General features: G+C 39.0%; 1 protein-coding gene across 2 annotated transcripts in view; it reads left to right on the forward strand.

Moving 5' to 3' along the window:
- The first annotated feature begins 1,483 nt into the window (after nt 1-1,483).
- The window catches only part of LOC149238897 (ras-related protein RHN1-like), a 63,316-nt gene continuing 46,171 nt past the window's right edge, over nt 1,484-18,628 (forward strand). The window contains exons 1-5 of one of the 2 annotated variants that reach the window (XM_089373219.1): nt 1,484-1,833; nt 2,230-2,307; nt 2,394-2,561; nt 15,115-15,163; nt 15,336-15,409. In XM_089373219.1, coding sequence (XP_089229345.1) covers nt 1,780-1,833; nt 2,230-2,307; nt 2,394-2,561; nt 15,115-15,163; nt 15,336-15,409 — 423 coding nt within the window. In that variant the 5' untranslated portion in view covers nt 1,484-1,779. The remainder of the gene's footprint in view (nt 1,834-2,229; nt 2,308-2,393; nt 2,562-15,114; nt 15,164-15,335; nt 15,410-18,628) is intronic. The other variant, XM_089373220.1, reaches the window with a different exon arrangement.

Consider the following 18,628-nt stretch of genomic DNA (forward strand, 5'->3'; position numbering starts at 1 on the left):
TCCAGAGGCCAAATGCACCCATTCAAGTTGCGTTGGAGTCGTTTCTGCGAGATCTACGTAATGAAACTGCTTCCACTTGAATCTGATATCTTTGTTTTTTAGGCTTTTCTAGATCCTTGATCATAAACGTTCGAACTTGATTAGTCCCTCTCGACACTTGGTAGAGCTTGAGTTAAGATGGATCTAGGTTGGCTTTATTATTTTTTTTGTTTTTTGTTTTTGTTTTGTTTTTAAATTTAATTTAATTTTTATCTTTATGTAACTTGACCAAGTTTACAAAACATAACATAATTTTTTTTTTACAACATCTCTTCCATATTAGGTTAGGGAGCACTTTTTGACGTAATGACTCTCATGTTATTACTTTTGTCTTCTATAACTAAATTTGTGCAATCTTATTCGCAACTACATGTTTGTATCTACTTCCATTTTTTGAGAGAGCATTCAATAAGGATGAGAGGAATGAATAGGAATAGTAACATTAAGATGTTAGATCTCTAATCCAATCAATATAGGAAGAAGGTGATCATGGATGAATTGCTTGAGAGGAAGCATAATTATTAAGGTTAATTATATGAAGGGATAATATGCAATGTTCATATAAAGCATAAGGCATTAGGAATAATCATGGTGGATGTTTAGACTTGTAGAAGACATAGTTATTAGACGAACTGGTGTTATATAATCATGTATTGATTCCATATTTATTTTTAAGTACCCAGTTTCTCACACTTGCCATTCACTTGTGTCTTATATCTATCACCACTAAATCATTTAGGGTACTTGTTTACGAAGATGAACAAATCTATGTGAAAAGAGACACAAGCTCTCTAACATGGCTAAGCCACTAGTTATTTAGGGCATGCACATATAAAACATATATAAAATAAAATTGAAATTTAAATATTAAGAAAATAAAAATCGAAAAAATTAACAATGAAATATTCCTTAGAATATAGTATTTTGAGTCATTACAATAAGACTAACTTTTGAGTCATTACAATAAAACTAACTTTTCAGTCATTAAAATTGCAACTAATCCTTCTCCTTTTTACAAAACACAGACATCAGATTTAGTATAATATAAATGTATTAAAACAATGTATCTCCCACACTTAACTCATACTCTTAATTCCTACTCATAAAATTTAACTCCTAATAATAACCCATCCCCACCCAATAATATACACCTTATAAATAAATACATAAATTTATTAACCCATCCCCTCACAAACCAAGTAATATACATCTTAAAAATAAATACATAAATTTAACTCTATTTATCATTAAATCCCTTTAGTAGAAACAGGTTCAGATGTGAACAACCCTATCGTGATTAGACTATTAAGAAATAAATTTTTAAGGATATCCATTTTATTTTTAATTTTCAACTTTCACGGAAAACTTAGGACAAATGTTTTTTAAGACCAACCACGCAAATATAATAAAGAAGTCCAGGTTGCCACGTTGTGAAAATAGTGCCCTGGTCTTGCTTGGTTGCTATGCCTAATTGGGAGAGATTGAGTCCATATTTATAAGTTTAGCGTAAGCGAGGCTCCACCCTTAAAAGGGAACACCGTTTCTTTTGATTAGTAATTTTGCGGTGGGGTGCAGGCATCGAATAATTGAATAGGAGTAAATCGATTTGGAGCGGGCCGAACGGAAAACGATCGATTTGGTTTCGTGAAGAGAACAGAGGGAGAAACGATTTGCCAGCCCATCCTCTCCGTAACTTTTGACTTTTGGAATCCTGATCGGAGCATCTTCGGACGGACGTTAATGGCGACTGTGGGCAACAAGAATGTGCAGGCCAAACTTGTAAGCGTGTATCAGGTTTTATTGTATTCTTTGAATTTATCTTGTTACAATCCATCTAATTTTCCTCATTATCCATCCTAAACCAAAACATGCACAAGAATCACTAAAGAAAGTTCCAAAATATGCACAAGAATCACTAATGAAAGTTCCAGGGTTGGCTTGGGAAATCATCACCTATTTTTCTAGGGTTAACTAGTCTACAAATTTATGAACAATTGTTGTTTATGTATTGTGGAGACTTGGTAAATGATATATGGTAATCAAGGTCAAAGTATGGAGAGGAACTTTTTCGTCTAGTTATAACTATTGATAATTTCTGGGAAAATCGTAAATTTTATTTCAAAGAGTTAGCTAATGTATGAAACTTATTAGCATCTTTGCAAAATTGAAAACAGTTTTATAATATGACAGGTGCTTCTGGGTGATATGGGGGCTGGTAAATCTAGCCTCGTTCTGAGATTCGTCAAAGGTCAATTTTTTGCCTATCAGGTATTAAATATATTATATGTAATTTCCATCCGTTTTCTACAAAGATTGTAACGCTTATTGATGTGTTGTAAGTATGTGAAATGCAGGAATCGACAATAGGGGCAGCTTTTTTCTCTCAGACACTAGCTGTGAATGAAACCAGTGTGAAATTGGAGATATGGGACACTGCTGGGCAGGAAAGATATCATAGCTTGGCTCCGATGTATTACCGTGGTGCTGCAGCAGCAATAATTGTTTACGACATTACAAATCTAGTAAGCAACAAATTCATATTTCTTCTTTTCTTTCAATTTATTCTAGATGGTGGCAATACATAGATTACTGTGACAAAAGCAAATGACCTGGGGTGGGTTTGACTTTGCCTCCACCTGAATTGAGATGAAATCACGATTTATCCGAATCAATAGAGGAATCATATAGCTAGCATGCAAATTGAACCCGCTTGCACCCCATCACATATCTACCTCTAATGTATGTTATTTTGCCACAAGCACATTCACACAATTCGTTTAACTTATAATCTTCTCTTTTGAAATTTGGAAGACAGTCTATATTTACTATACTAGCATCTTTTTTATCTTTTCTCCACTCTCTTTGTCCAGTTGTTTTTCTGTGGATATCAATATGGATGCAAATGTTCAGTAGGAATAAACCAAACTCCTCCAAAATAGAACAAGAATTCCAAGTACTCATTTTCAAGCTGTTGATGTGAAGTTAGTACAATTGTGATGTTTCTTCTAGCGACAAGCCAAATGATGGTCAAGAATGTTACCGGAGAAACTTGCAAAGGTAGATGGAAGAGATAAGTAGCAAGCTTTATCATTTGCAGAAGAACAGATTTTGGGGTCTAGACTCTATCGGTGTGAGTCGTTTTAATTCAATATTATAAATTACACTATGCATGGAAAGGATAACTTGTATATTAAAACCATGATCTTGTCAAGTAAGATAGATTTCTAGCCTTAAAACAAATGCTATGAGAACCAATCTGGTCATTGAACCAGTCAACCCCCTGAACTGGAAGCAGTCCGCACTGGAAAAAAACCAGACCAAAAAACTGGTCCACCAAAAAGTACATAAAATATTCAAATTTTAAAGAGAAACAAATGTATTCATGTGCATCCACATGTATCCAAACCATTTATACACAAACAAGTAGAAGTTTTTATTTATAAATCAAGGGAGAGTGAATATAACCAAAATAGCACTTAGATGCAATACATCTCTGAACCAAAAATACATCAACAAAGAGGCTCTAGATGACCTTTAATGTCAAAAAATATATCTTGCTACTACAAATACCTACATATCATCAAAATTATTGTCTGTATTGGGATCCTAAACATATACCGACTAGAAAGTGGCTGACTACCAATTCAATTCTTTCTAAAACATATTCAAATTTTCCTAAACTTGAATATGTTTAATATGTTTAACTTGCTGTTTTGTTTTGTCTGCAAATGTATTTTTCCTATACTTGAAAGATAAATAAATTTGAAGAGCTATCTAACAAGTTTTCCCTGGAGAAGATTGAAGGGGTTTTTCTTGGGTCTAAGTTGACCAAAAATTTGTGTGTATTTTTATGTGTGGTTGCTGGTCTGTTTATATCCATATTTATTTTCAGCATGTGTTGACAGTCCCATGTGTTTTAATCTGAAAATTTCATTTCCAGAATTCTATATGTTGAATGTATGTTTATGACAGTGTTACTTGGGAGCGGGAGTGAAAATGAGTGTGGGAGCGACATTTTCAAAAGCTCCTGGTTTGGGAGCGAATCCCGAAGCGATTTTTATATAATATATATATTTTTATATTTTTTAAATTTTGATACATATATGTCAACAAAAACATGTAGAATGATGAATTAGATATAAAAAACATAAAAAAACATAGATTGATCATTGAACCATATAACATCAATCATCTAGAAGTTATAATCTTCATCAACCACGTCCACAAGTTAGTAACATACAACATATTGAGTCTCGTGAATCATGATTCATCAATTTTAAAGTTTCAACTTCAAGCTTTCAAAATTGGAAATTCAATATATAACATTTATCATCATTGATCACCAAAGTTGTACTTGTAAGGTAAGTTTAAACTTTAACCATTACAAGAAATAATATCTAACATGAAATGAAATGTTATAAAATGAATTATGAAATGAAATGAAACAACTTTCATGAAGCATCATATTTATAATTCAGAATCATTACCAATGAGTTATAATTGCCAACTTCAAGCTTCAAACTTAAATTGTCACAGTCATATATTGTTTACAAAAAATATCATTATGATATGAAAGAGTCAAGACTCAACAATTATGAAAACTAATAGAAACTAGAAAAGACAAGTAAACTGTAAATCTATTATCTACTACTTCATGTGGCCTTTGCCACGAGAAGTAGCTGATGTATGAGCAGGTCGTGGTGGTCTTCTAGGAGTCTCCTCCCGCACAGACCAACGACCAGAACCAGAAGGCACATGCCCTCCACGTGAGGGTGTAGATGGAGGCGGCGACAGCAAAGGAACAAGACTCAGAACTCAAGCACTGCTACTGGATGGTGGAGGTGGCATGGTTGTTGTTTCATCTTCCTCTCTCATAAGTTCTGCTTCTAGTTCTTCAAGATGTATAGTGCCATCCTCCAAATTATCATCCTCTGGGTGGTTGTCCCAAATTTTATATGTTGGATCCTCATAAGTCCGATCACAGTAATGACTCAACAACCTCAAGTTGTAGTGCACATAAACCAAGCTTTCTGCTCGGTTTTCATTGAGTTTGTTTCTTTTCACATTATGTATGAAGTTGTAGGTGCTCCAACACCTCTCTGCAGAAGAAGTATTTACAACATGTGAGAGAACTTTTTTTGCCAATTTTGGCAGAAGTCCATGGCCGCCATATGATTCCCACCATGTGAGAGCATCAAATCTGTTTCTATCTTCCATTGCATGGAAGGTACCAAACAAACCAGTGCAACTGAAGTATCTACCTAATTCAAGACGCACACTAGCACATTCCTCCCTGTTAGGTATCAACTTTTCTAATGCTTGCAAATATCCTGTAGATACATCTTCATCTATATGGGGTTTGACCCTAACCCCACCCGCTGGTGCAGGTTGGCCCAACCAAGATGTAGAGTGGTATTTTGGCGTAAGGACATACGCCAAGCAATGTAGTCGAACATTAAGTTTATCCCACCGTATACACACACAATCATGAATCAATTTATACAAGTTGGGATCATTGTTATGAACAATATCTTTTATTTGCCCCAACATGGTATCCATCTGCTCATACACCTCGCCAATCATTGGTTTATTTGTATCTGCAAACTGAATCATGTGATAAATGGGCTTGGTGAAATCCAATACTTGCCTCACACGTGCCCAAAACATACCATCAAGAGCGGCCTCCTCCACCTGTTCAAAACCTTGCCTGTCAGCTGCATTTGTAGCCCTTTCCTTTAATACCTGCCAGTGTGGACTTGATACCATGCTAGCCAATGACTCTCTGACCTTCAAAAGGCGCATGAAGGTGAGGTAATAGCTACCAAATCTAGTCCTCGCAATCTTCAAAAACTCCAATCTTGAGTGATTACGGAAAAGGGCATGGGTATTGCTATGATTTGTAATGAAATTTATCATTTGTTTGCCTCTCTTGTACAAATCACCAGTCCATTTGTGTTGTTCGTTTTTGTTCTTAACAATATAATGCATCAAAAGGTTCATTGTGTGAACCAAACACCCAGACCAAAATATGTTGGGGTATTTATCCTCAATAATTGCTCCCACTGCCTTACAATTAGGAGCATTATCAGTGATGACTTGGATGACATTGTATGGCCCAATACGCTCAATTGTTTCAAGTAGTGGTTCTGCAATGTTGATGCTAGTCTTGAACTTGTCTGAGTAATCATATGCTGAATGAAATATGTCACCACTAACAGACACAGCGAGAACATTTATCAATGGCTTGCCTTTTACGTTTTTCCATCCATTAGGTGCAGTGAACACCCCATGGTCAGTCCAAGAACTTGTCATTCTATTCAAAGAATGTGATATTTTTGCTTTTTCATGATCAAGTCCAACAATTATTGCCTTGTCATACCCAGGGCTCTTGTATCCTTTAGGGGCATCATTTATGGCAGAAACCATTTCGTGCCAATAAGGTGAGCGAAGAACATTGAATGGTATCCCACATGCAGAGAGAAACTTGTAAACTTATGAATCCACATCATTCCTACACCCTTCATCAAGGAAATCTGGTATGCTTCTACGCCTTAAACCTAGTGACCCTGTGCCTCGATATCCACTGCCTTGGGAGGATGTTGAAGGAGTTCTTTGTGCATGTGATTGTGAGCTTGGTTCAAAGAAACCCTTTGATTTTTTAGATTTGTATTAGGCTTCCTCCTCTTCCCTTATGTATTTGGATCTATTTGCTGCTGACACACCTGAACAAGTTTTGATTCCTATTTGTTTATCTCCATTCCATGGCCTTTTCCCATAGAGGTGCTTTCTGGCACGGGTGTATCAACCTGTGTAATTATTGTTGCAATGGGGGCAATGAAATTTAGTGGTTCCACCCCCTTTCCCTGCTTCAGGCCTATTAACATATTTCCACAATGGAGTTTGGTTTTGTTTAGTTTTTTGAGCTGACTCATGTTCACTCTCCTCCAGCTCCTCCTCGCTGGGGTTTTTCATCAAATCCACTATGACCTCCTTCATTTTCAACCCTCATTTTTCTACTCTCCAACACCATAATAACCAAAAATGGAACCAAGAAGAAGAAAATGCCAAGAAATATAACCATGATGTTTGAATTTGAAGTTTTGAATCTGCAAAATTTAAAAAAGTGGAATGGGAATAGGAATGGGAAATAGAGAAAAAAATTTATTTATTTATTTAGGAATGAAGTTTTGAACATTAAAAAAAAATTGCTAGACACTCTATTCAATATTGTAGAGCCTACCTCTGTGGCGTCCAATCTGCCCTTGCTCCTTGCTTTCTCTTGCTCTTTCACTCTCTTGCTCCTTGCCCCTTGCTCTCTCTTTGCTCCTCACTCTCTTTCTCTCACTCTCACTCTCATTACAATGATGAAATGAATGAGGGAGGGTCTATTTAACCCTCTGTCCCTCCCTCACTTTATTTCCATAGAAATCATTTTTTTTTTGTCCATCGATTTTTTTGTATCTACGCGTTTTTCCAGGCGTCGCTCACCGCTGCCAGGAGTGGTTGGGAGCGGGAGCGACGCTCCCTATATCGATTTGAAAAAAACCAGGGGGCGGAATTTTTTTTAAAGGAGCATGCTCCCGACCCACTCTCGAGTTGCTCCCGCCCGGAGCGCGGATTGTGAGCGGGATTGGGGGGGGGGCTCCCCCGTAACACTGGTTTATGAGAAAGGGCATTTAACTAAATGGGAGTGATAAGGTGAAATTAAAACTGGGTTGGGATTGCAAGAAATTTTTTAGTCATCAAATTTCAACATGGTATCAGAGCTACAGGCTGAAAATCGCAGTTTGAACAACAGACAGTAGTTTGGGACAACAAACAATGGTTTGGACAACAAATTGAAGTTTTGGACAACAAACTGATATTTTGAGACAACAAGGTGAAATTTCACATAGACTGAACATTTGGGACAACAAGGTGTGTTGGAAACTTCTTTTCTCCATTTGATTGGTTTTGTAAATTTTGGGTAGCAGTCATGGCCATGTTTTTAAGGATAGAGGACAGATTGGATGAGATATCCAACTATGCCGTTTGGAAGGACATAATTTAGGCAGTGTTTGAGGAGGCAGTAGTTTGGGACATAGGGCGACAAGTGGTTGTACCTCCTACTGTTGCAGATGAACGTGCTGAAATCACAAAAAATAATGCAAAGGCTAAAAGGATTTTGATGGATAGTTTGAAGGATCATGTGGTTCCTCAGGTGAGAGGAAAGACATATGCATATAAGATGTGGAGAGCTCTAACCACTCTCTATCAGAGTACCAATGAGAGCAAGAAGATGGTACTCAAAGAACAATTGAAGAACATCAGGATGACAAAGGCTGAAAGTGTAGTTCATTATCATGGCAGGGTCAAACAGGTACGTGATGATTTGACTGCTCTTGGTGAGGCAGTTGCACCCACAGAGTTAGTTAGGATCGCTGTAGCGGGACTTCCTAAGTCTTGGGAGGTCTTTGGAGATGCTGTTACCTCTAGGGAGAATATTCCCAATTGGGACAAATTCTAGGATGATTGTGTGCAACATGAGATACGAAAGACTGACAATGGTGGGGTGAAGATAGCAGATGAGGAGGATGTAGCTCTGACAGCCAGGGGGAAGAACAAAGAGAAGGCCAAGAAAGGGGCCTCAACAGGTGGGGCTAAGGGAAAGGAGAAGAAGAAGAAGAAAGATACGAATATGTCCAAAGTCAAATGTTGGACATGTCAGAAGATGGGACACTATGCTGCTACATGTCCTGAGAGGAAAAACAAGGGGAAGAAGAGTACTGCAGCTTCAATAGAGGTGGAGTATTTTGCTTCATAGTTTAACAAGGACTTTGCATTTCTTACTTCTACATCTAGTAGGAGTACATCATCTGATGTGTGGTACATAGACAACGGGGCTTCTTGCCATATCGCAGGTGCACGGGAGTTCTTTTCAGAGTTTGCAGAGAGGGCACTTGATATTGAGATTGTACTAGGCGATGACCACATTGTGAGGGAAAGAGCTAACCAGCCATATATTGGGTATTTAATGCCCTCAGAGCAGCACGCGACTTAACGCGATAACACGGGAGCGGGCAAATTCGACATTAAATAATATTTGCCCGCTCCCGTGTTATCGGGCTAAGTTGCGCGTTGCTCTGAGGGCATTAAATACCCAATATATGGCTGGTTAGCTCCAGCCCATTGTGAGAGCTGTTGGTGTGGGGACTGTGACCTTTGAGAGGTTGTTTTTGCCTCCTTTGAAGGTCATGGATGTTTTGTATGTTCTGGGGATGAAGAAGAACTTGATTTCAGTGTTTGCTAGGAGGAGAAGGGGTTTGACGTCACTCTCTCAGGAGGGCAGTTATTGATGGATCCTAGGGAAGCTTCCATCACTTCGGCTAAAGTGATGGAGTTCGCTCTGGGAAACTATACAGGTTCAATTTTCAGTTGGCAAGAGCATTGGTGAGTAGCACATCCGGTAGCACTCACGCTAGTACCACCAACAGTAGAGACTTGTGTGAGTTATGGCATCGAAGGATGGCACATATGCATCATGGAGCTTTGAGAGTACTGAGGGAGATAACTACTGGAGTTCCTGATTTCAGCGTCGAGCATTATGAGGTTTGCAAAGGGTGTGCTTTGGGCAAGTACACCAAGTTACCATTCCCAGCGAGCGACAACAGATCTACAGGTATACTAGACTTGATTCATACCAATGTTAGTGGTCGTATGTCTCATGTGTCTTTGGGTGGTTATGAGTATTATGTTATATTCATTGATGACTACTTTAGGACTTGGATATATTTCTTGAAGACCAAGGGTGAGGTCTTCAGTCGCTTTAAAGAGTTCAAAGCTCTTATGGAAAAGCAGACAGGTAGGAAGATTCGGGTCTTGAGGTCAGACAATGGTGGTGAGTACACCGATGGTGGGTTTTTTGACTTCTATGCATAGGAGGGCATTAGGAGAGAGTTCACGGTTCCTTACAACCCCCAGCAGAATGGGGTGTTTTAAAGGAAGAACAGAGCTATTGTTGGGGCTGCTAGAGCGATGATTCATGATCAGGGTTTGCCTTTGTTTTTGTGGGCTAAGACCTGCAATACTGCTGTATATCTTCATAACAGGAGTCCTCATAAAGTATTGCGGAATATGACTTCGGAGGAGGCTTTCATTGGAGAGAAGCCTCACGTGGGACATCTTAGTATCTTTGGATGCCTCACATATTCTTAAATCCCCAAGGAGAAAAGGATGAAGCTGGAACCCATGGCAGAGAAGGGTATCTCTATGGGTTACAGCTAGACTTCAAAGGCCTATCGGATCTTCATTCCTTCTAAACGGAGAGTGGTGATTAGGAGAGATGTGAAGTTTGAGGAGGAGAGGGCCTATTAGAGATCACGTGAGTATGATGAGAGAGAGTCACAAACTTCTCCTCAGCAGGGAGGTCAGGTACAGGGAGCAAGACCTTAGGGTTCTTGATCGACTGGTACAAGAGGTACTTCAGTGTTAGTGACATCTGGGGCACTAGTGGTGAGTTCATCGAGCACTTCTTTAGGGTGTCCACTGGTTCAAAGTTCACATGACATTTCAGCTAACACAGGCACATCTACCGGTACAGGGTCTTCGAGGACAGGTGCTGGTAGCCTGGTACAGGCACACCAGGGTTAGTTGGGAGACCTTCAGGTTCACCAGATTGGGGGGCAGAGGATGAGGTTCCCTATGGGGAAGCTTCTTCAGGGAAGAGGAGGCCCATGTGGCTTCAAGACACCTTGAAGGAAGTGGAGTCCGTTGGTCCTTCGAAGAGGGTGAACAGGGAGAGTGTGCCACCTGAGGAGTTTTGCAGTTATGAACCATGGGTACCAACATTGTTGACTTTGAGCCTAATAGCTATGAGGAAGCTGCTAGCCAGGAGGTATGGAGAGAGGCTATGGTGGAGGAGTATGCCTCTATCATTAAGAACAATGTCTGGGAAGTGGTGCCTAGGCCTAAGGGCAAGTCAGTTGTGACTTCTAGGTGGCCGTACAAGATCAAGCATGCTGCGGATGGCAGCATTGAGAAGTTCAAGGTGAGCTTTGTGGCTAGAGGGTTCTCATAGATAGAGGGAGTTGACTATGATGAGACCTTCTCTCCCGTAGCTCGGTACACTCTATTTGGTCCCTTATTTCTATTGCTGCAGAAATGGGTTGGAAGATCCATTAGATGGATGTGAAGACCGCGTTTCTAAACGGAGTTATAGAGGAGGAGGTGTATGTTGAGCAGTCATAGGGCTTTGAGGTACTTGGGCGGTAGACCCATGTATGCTGGTTGAGGCGAGCACTCTACGGACTTAAGCAAGCTCCGAGAGCTTGGTATTCAAGGATTGATAGTTACTTGCAGCAGATGGGTTTCACGAAGAGTGATGCAGATCTAGACCTATACTACATTGTTGTAGGGGATGATCCGCTCATTCTTGTGTTGTATATTGATGACTTGTTCATTACTGGGGCAGAGAGATTGATTAGTGGTTGCAAGGAGGATCTTGCTGTGGAGTTCGAGATGAAGGACATTGGGTTGATGCATTACTTTTTGGGGCTTGAGTTGTGGTAGGAGGAGGGGCATATCTTTCTGGGGCGGGGGCAATATGCTGTGGATGTGTTGAGCAGATTTCACATGGTAGACTGTAGACCTATGTCTACACCTATGATCACGAACTAGAAGAAGCTTCACGCTTTAGATTCTAGTATGGTGGATCCCACATTGTATAGTTAGCTTATTGGGTCCTTGATGTATTTGGTCAACACTAGGCCAGATATATGCTTTGCAGTGAACACACTTAGCCAGTTCATGGTTGAGCCCAGGAGGGTGCACTGGGTAGTTGCAAAGCACATTCTTTGCTACGTGCAAGGGGCTGTTGATTATGGTCTGGACTATAGGCGGGGAGATGGAGTGAGGTTGGCAGGTTACACAAATTCAGATTGGGCAGGGTGTGCTTTTGATAGGAAAAACACTTTAGGGTGTTGCGTTGGATTGGGTTAGGCAGTTGTGTCGTGGTTCAGTTGAAAGCAAAAGTCAGTTGCTTTGGATTGGGTTCGACAGTTGTGTCGTGGTTCAGTTGAAAGCAAAAGGCAGTTGCTTTGAGCTCTTCTGAGGCTGAGTATATGGCTGCTAGCCAGGCTAGTTGTGAGGCCATTTGGCTTCGCAAGTTGTTGTATGGTCTATTTGATCAGGAGTTGAGTCCGATGGTTATTCACTGTGATAATTAGAGTTGCATTAAACTCACGGAGAATCCAGTGTTTCATGATAGGTCAAAACACATTGACATTAGCTATCATTTCATTAGGGACTATGTTCAGAAGGGGGCAGTGAAGCTGGAGTATATATCGACAGATGAGCAGGTGGCCGATGTTCTCACGAAGTCCTTGCCAAGAGGCAAGCATTTCTATTTTAGGGGCAAGATGGGTGTGGTGAGAAACACTTTCCTTGGTAAGAGGGAGTGTTGATTTTTAATGTACCTTGGACAAGTGGTTTCCCATGGGTTAGTCTCTATCGAGGGAAAAGTGTCCAAAATAATTCTTTTCCTAAGTGTGACTTTATAAAGTGAAAGTAACTTTATAAGTGGTAAAGTCAATTTTAAATTATAAAGTGAAAAGTGATTTTAGACATAAAGTACAATGTAGGTACTTTATTTAATGGGTGAACTAAAAAATAGAAAGTGAGAATGAAATGCACATTTATTCTCATCCCTTGATCTAAATGAATCTAAGCCATTAGATCTTAGGGTTGCCCAAAAATCATTTAGGGAAACAAAAGGGGAAAAGAAAAGAGACACTGCATTCATTCTTCATGAGAGCAGATTGGAGAAAAGAGGCTGAGAGCTGGAGAGAAGTTTTGAAGGAGAAATTTGTTGCAACTAGCTGAAGGAGTGATTTCTGGGCGAAGCCAGGCAGGGAAATCAAGGCATAGAAGACAACAAAAGGTACAGTACGAACAACATTTAATGATGTGAGTTGCACGCCGTTCGAGAGAAGTTTTTGGATTTTTTGCTGAAAAATCCGTACTGTCCGTACAACGGTACATAAATCCATACAGTCACTACAGTTCGTATCTATACAATACATATTTTAAGCTTCAAGTGGGCATGGAAATCGGGCAAAGTGGACACAGTTTTCAAGGAGTTTTGGGCTGAAGAGATAAGTTGTATTTTGCTGTTTTGTTTTGTTTGCAAATGTATTTTTCCTGAACTTGAAAGATAAATAAATTTGAAGAGCTCTCTAATAGATTTTCCGTGGAGAAGATTGAAGGGTTTTGCCTAGGTCTAAGTTGATAAAAAAATCTGTGTATTTTTATGTGTGTTGCTGGTCTGTTTATGTTCATATTTATTTTCAGCATGTGTTGACAGTCCCATGTGTTTTAATTTGAAAAATTTATTTCTAGAATTCTATATGTTGAATGTATGTTTATGGGAAAGGCCATTTAACTGAATGGAAGTAATAAGGTGCAATTAAAACTGGGTTGGGATTGCAAGAAACTTTTTAGTCATCAAATTTCAACAAATATATTTGTGAGTAGCTGTTCTCTTTTTGCTTCTGTAGTCCAGTGTGTGATGCATAATCATGATATTTTTATGTTGAGATAAATTACCCTGCTATATGGAAAATTACTGATGTTCCACAGGGATGTTTCCGTGCTCCCTGAGCATGACAGTGTCCTTTCAGTCACAGCCCCCCACCCACCGGTGAACCAGGATGTCCCTGGTCCTTGGGGGTGACATTCCTAGGTACTGGGTATAGACATATGCACCCCCATGGAATACTTCTGGATGTTCCTCTTCTAAAAGTGACCTCCAGGCATATAAGCTGGCATAGATCTATCTTGACTCCTGATCAATTAAGCACTGAGAGAGATTAAAATATCAGGTGCAGATCTCTTGCTGCCTAAAATATCGGGGTTAAAATGCATCTATAACAGTTTATTTTTTAATTTGTTTTAATGGTTATGCAAATTAAGAAATGGTTTGCTATTTCTTTTTTCTTTCTTTTCCAAGTCCTTCCCATTTATTTCATGAGCATCTAACCTGGTGTGCAAGAGCACTTCACCTCTCTTGGTGCAAACATAAAAATATGTAATCAAAATAAAAATAAAAATTTTCAAGTTTCTTTTTATCTTCTATATGAAAGAAAAGTAGTGTCCCACTCCCAAACCCTATTGTCACTTATTTAAGTGACCCAATTCATCCCTTGATTTATTTTCACCACCTGCTTGCTAGTGGCAGTGTACCAAGGAGTTTGAAGATTGATTTATTTGAACAGCAAGCTCTCAGAAACAGAAAAGATTGGGCAGTAGCATTTTCAATCATATTCAATGTACATCCAAGTCCCAACATTCCACAAAATAAATAGTAAAGAAAATTGCTGCTGTCAGTCTTGTTTCATCTCATATTTTTTGTACTTTTCTGTTTTTGTATTTTTCACATATCTCATATGATAGGACCTTGACATTTCCTATGACATCCCCTGAAATTATGGGGATGTCCACGCATTCCCAAGATTTGTCTTCATGTTCCTTTGTCCCCATGACTCAGAATCTTGGTGGAACATAGAAAAATACTACTTAACATAAAATGTATACAATCTGCAGCACATGATATATCTGATTTTGTTTAGAAGTTATTGTCGCGCCTGAACATATCTTTCACAAAATTTAAATATTCAGAAGTTACATCATGTACTTGTAGCTTGCAGTAGACTCACTGCCAATTGGCGCTGGCTCTTGTGTTGTGTGGATGTGATAGGAACATCCCTGAAATCTGTCCGGAACATCCCTGAAATCTGTCGGGAAGGTCTTGGGGACGGCTAGCAAGTCCCCAAGTCCCCAACAGTTTGGGGACGTTTCCTAAGGGTCCAAAAGTCTCCGGAATGCAGGGATGCAGGGTATGTGAGTATTTTTGGAGGGGACGGGTCCCCATGCAACATAGTAAACCATTGGATGTAAATGTTCTTTATTTTCAGTCCAGTATTTTGTTGTTGAGCCTGTTTATGGTGTCATTTATCATAACGTGACATTATGTAAAGCTCCGCTTGTGATGAAATTTGTTATCTGATATGTAAGTTTTAAGTGGAGAAGCTTTTTGTGTAGGACTCATTCGTTCGAGCAAAGAAATGGGTTCAGGAACTTCAAAAACAAGGTGAGTTCTTTCGTAGGCACTGATGTTTTCAATAAAATTGCAATCTAGATTTTTGTTTGATTCTTGAGTTTTTAAATATTCAGCAGGTGCTCAATATGCACTGAGATATATATTTCAATTGTCTGTTCAATAGGGATTTGGTTTGTATCTAAGGTGTGAACATAATCTGCAGGTAATCCAAACATGGTGATAGCACTTGCAGGAAACAAGTCTGACATGATAGAGAATAGCAAGGTTTCACCAGAGGTATTGCTATTTGTTTTCATGTCATATGTAATTATTAATAAGATTATTTATATGAATTTGCTTTTATTGGCAGATATGCGTGATATTAAATTTACAATGGTGTAGTTAAATTGGCATGCCACACTTTTGATTCTATAAAGGTCTCAAGGGTGCATGTCAGTTGAGTAATTTTATGTGTTAGAAAATGGATGTTAAGAGATTGACATGGAGATTTGTATCCCAAACCCAGATTCTAAATTGGCAGCATGCATATTGTCTTGTGAAGATTTTGAAAATGGTGTAAAAATCATTCTTTTCGCCTTGGAATACATTTCATGCCACCCTCAAGCTGGTAAGCAAGAATGACATTGCAATATGTTTTTTTTTATAGGAATGCTGTAGCCCACCCAGTTTCAAATTCTTGCAAGGTTTAATGCCTAAAACCCATAAGAAACATATGACTGATATACACATCATTTTCTGCATTTTACTTGAAACAACATAAAGCTACTCTACTATTTAACTTTCAGCTGACTAGAGAAAAATAAGCCGGCACGCATGATTTTTTACACTCTTCTTTTGGTCAATTAGACCCTGGAAAAACCCCACTGTGGGGAAAACCAGTCCTGAAGGAGGATTTTATTTTGCTTCTTTAGAGAATTTTTACAACAAAATACAATAGAGATTCTACTTATCTCTTCCCTTGAAGCTACTTCTCTGAGGTTTCTCATGCACTGAGTTCTTGGACTGGTATTTATTTCACCCACAGTCTGCTCTCCTCAGTGAAATTTTCGGCCTCTTTACAACTTCAGAATAGTCAAGGTTCTGCTCTGTAGCACGGACTCGTTTAGCTGGGAAAATACCCATGCCTGAAGCACACATCTCCACTGGTCCACGAGCTAACACTTGCTCAGACTACCACCCAAGAAACTCGCTGTTACTTGCTCAGAACAGTCCGAAAAACAAGCTGTCATATATTCAGAACAGCCTGAAAATACGCAGGACAGGTGCGAGTGCCTAGGATTTCATGTGGCAGTTTAGAAGGAGAATATTAGCTATCTGAACGCTGGAATATTCAGACATGAAACAAATCATTAACCTGTGAGCACTGAAACTTGACAGACTACTAGGCTGCTCCTTCAGCACAGAAATGGAACCACAGAACAGTTACATAATCTCGCTTGAAACTCGAATTTCTTCAACAGAAAATGAGCCTTCAACTACAGGGATTCCTCCCTGGACAAGACACTGAACCACAGGCTGAGAATCCACTTAAATCTACTCAGGAAATAAGCTCGAAAATCTCGCTGTTCATGCCTGAGATTTTCGCCGAGTGTGCACAGTATCAAACAGATATGAGAATACTGCTGTTAACACTGATTTCCATAAGGTAATGGCTCATTCTAGCCTGGAGATACCCTCAACCTGTGTACTGATGGAGAAATGACTGTCCTCTTTGCAAATTGACTTGTTCTCAAGCTTCTAACTCGGCCTTCTAGAGATTCGATTCACTGTAGCGAGGTTCGTTGTTCTCTGCTGTGGAATTTCTCTCCAAGCTCTCCTCCCTCCTTGCTCCACTCTATGGTCTCATCTTTCCTTTGAGAAGAATAATTAGTGTCATTCTTTCCTTTACCTTTTGCCGTTCTTTTGAGAGGGAAACCTAACCGTAAAGATCAAGGGCTGAGATTAAATCTCAGTGCATGAGATCTATGGTTTAGATCAAGCCCCCACTTGACCCCTTTCTCATGATGACCCTCTCACTTAAAACACTTCCTAGTACCTTGTAATGTTTTAGTACCATGGTAACTTTTTCTCTCATAAAGCGACTTTTAAAAATATAAAAGTTACTTTAAGAACATAAAGTGAACTTCAGTACTTTTCACATAAAGTCACTTTATAAGCCATGTGACTTTAATAAATTGAAATTCTTAGTACTTCTCTTCATAAAAGGTACTTTAGCCCATTGACATTAATAAAACACATAATGTCAATAAACAAAAAGATTATTAAAGTGTCTTCCTAGGCCAAGAGGATAAATGCCTAGGACACAATACACCAGTACCTTGCCAGCTCCATCAACAATTTGCTCGTGATTAGCTCCAATCAAAAGTTGGCTCATAAAGTGTGAACATATCACGAGACGGATTTGAACCTCGGTGGAGAGGATGACATTCCTTCTCTCAACCACCCGAGCTAGACCCATTGAGACATGGGTAAGAACATATGAAAGAATTGAATAATTTATATCAAGTGGCATATTGTCAGTATTATTTAAAGAGACATATCAGAGTGGGATTAGATACCCATCAACACATACACAGACCGATCGATAATGTGAATTATTCATGAACTAGAGAGATTTGCTTATTCTTTGGGATTATTTGTATTTCTGAGTAATGTGTATAATTTACATTCTAAACTTCCCAATATTTTTTGAAATCTTCAAAATTTCTTAACCTCCCCCCACCTGATTCTACCAAACTTGTAGAACCTGGTAGGTTGTACCTATGAGCAAAACCATGAAGTGATGTTAGTAATAGCAGTGGGAAGAGGGAGGTTACTTACTTATCAATCTCATGGACTTTTGGATTGAGGCCTCAAGATGGCTCGGCAGTCTAGGCATGTTGGGCTGAAACTTTGGAGCTAGAGATAAATCTCTCCAGTCAACTCCTTTAACTACATTTAAATGTATACCTTTCTCCTTCTTTTGAATTAATAGAATAGAAAATTTTAATTGAGTGGAAACAATAAAGCCAATTTGTTAGTGTTATGTATATCCTTAGGGTTATCAAGAGTATACAAATATAATTGTACTAATAACACAGTATCTGTCACAACCTTTGCCAATGACAATTAAGATGCAACAATGAACAGATAAGCAACATCAACATAATACATCGGTTTATATTTCTCATAGGTTTACTTCCTAATGCAGTTATAAACTTATAGCACTGGACAATTAGGACTAGTATTATACTAGAGATTGCATTTCATACCATCCACAGTTCATGAACATGAAACCAGGTCTCCATACATATGGGATTTAACCCACAATCCTTCACACTACAATTGAAGTGCATATAACTGCTAAATTACTAGCTATTCTACTAGCCTACTAATCTGTCCTGAGCTTATAATCAGCTTCAGAAATCAATCAACTTTGCTGCCGCCTTGTTGTCTCTTGACACCAATCCCATACCATCCCAAATCCAACCCTAAATCCATAGGATGTGAGCCGTG

This window comes from Pinus tabuliformis, chromosome 8, assembly GCF_031772625.1.
Source record: "Pinus tabuliformis cultivar Carrire ecotype Pingquan chromosome 8, CPIR1, whole genome shotgun sequence".
Classification (NCBI taxonomy): domain Eukaryota; kingdom Viridiplantae; phylum Streptophyta; class Pinopsida; order Pinales; family Pinaceae; genus Pinus; species Pinus tabuliformis.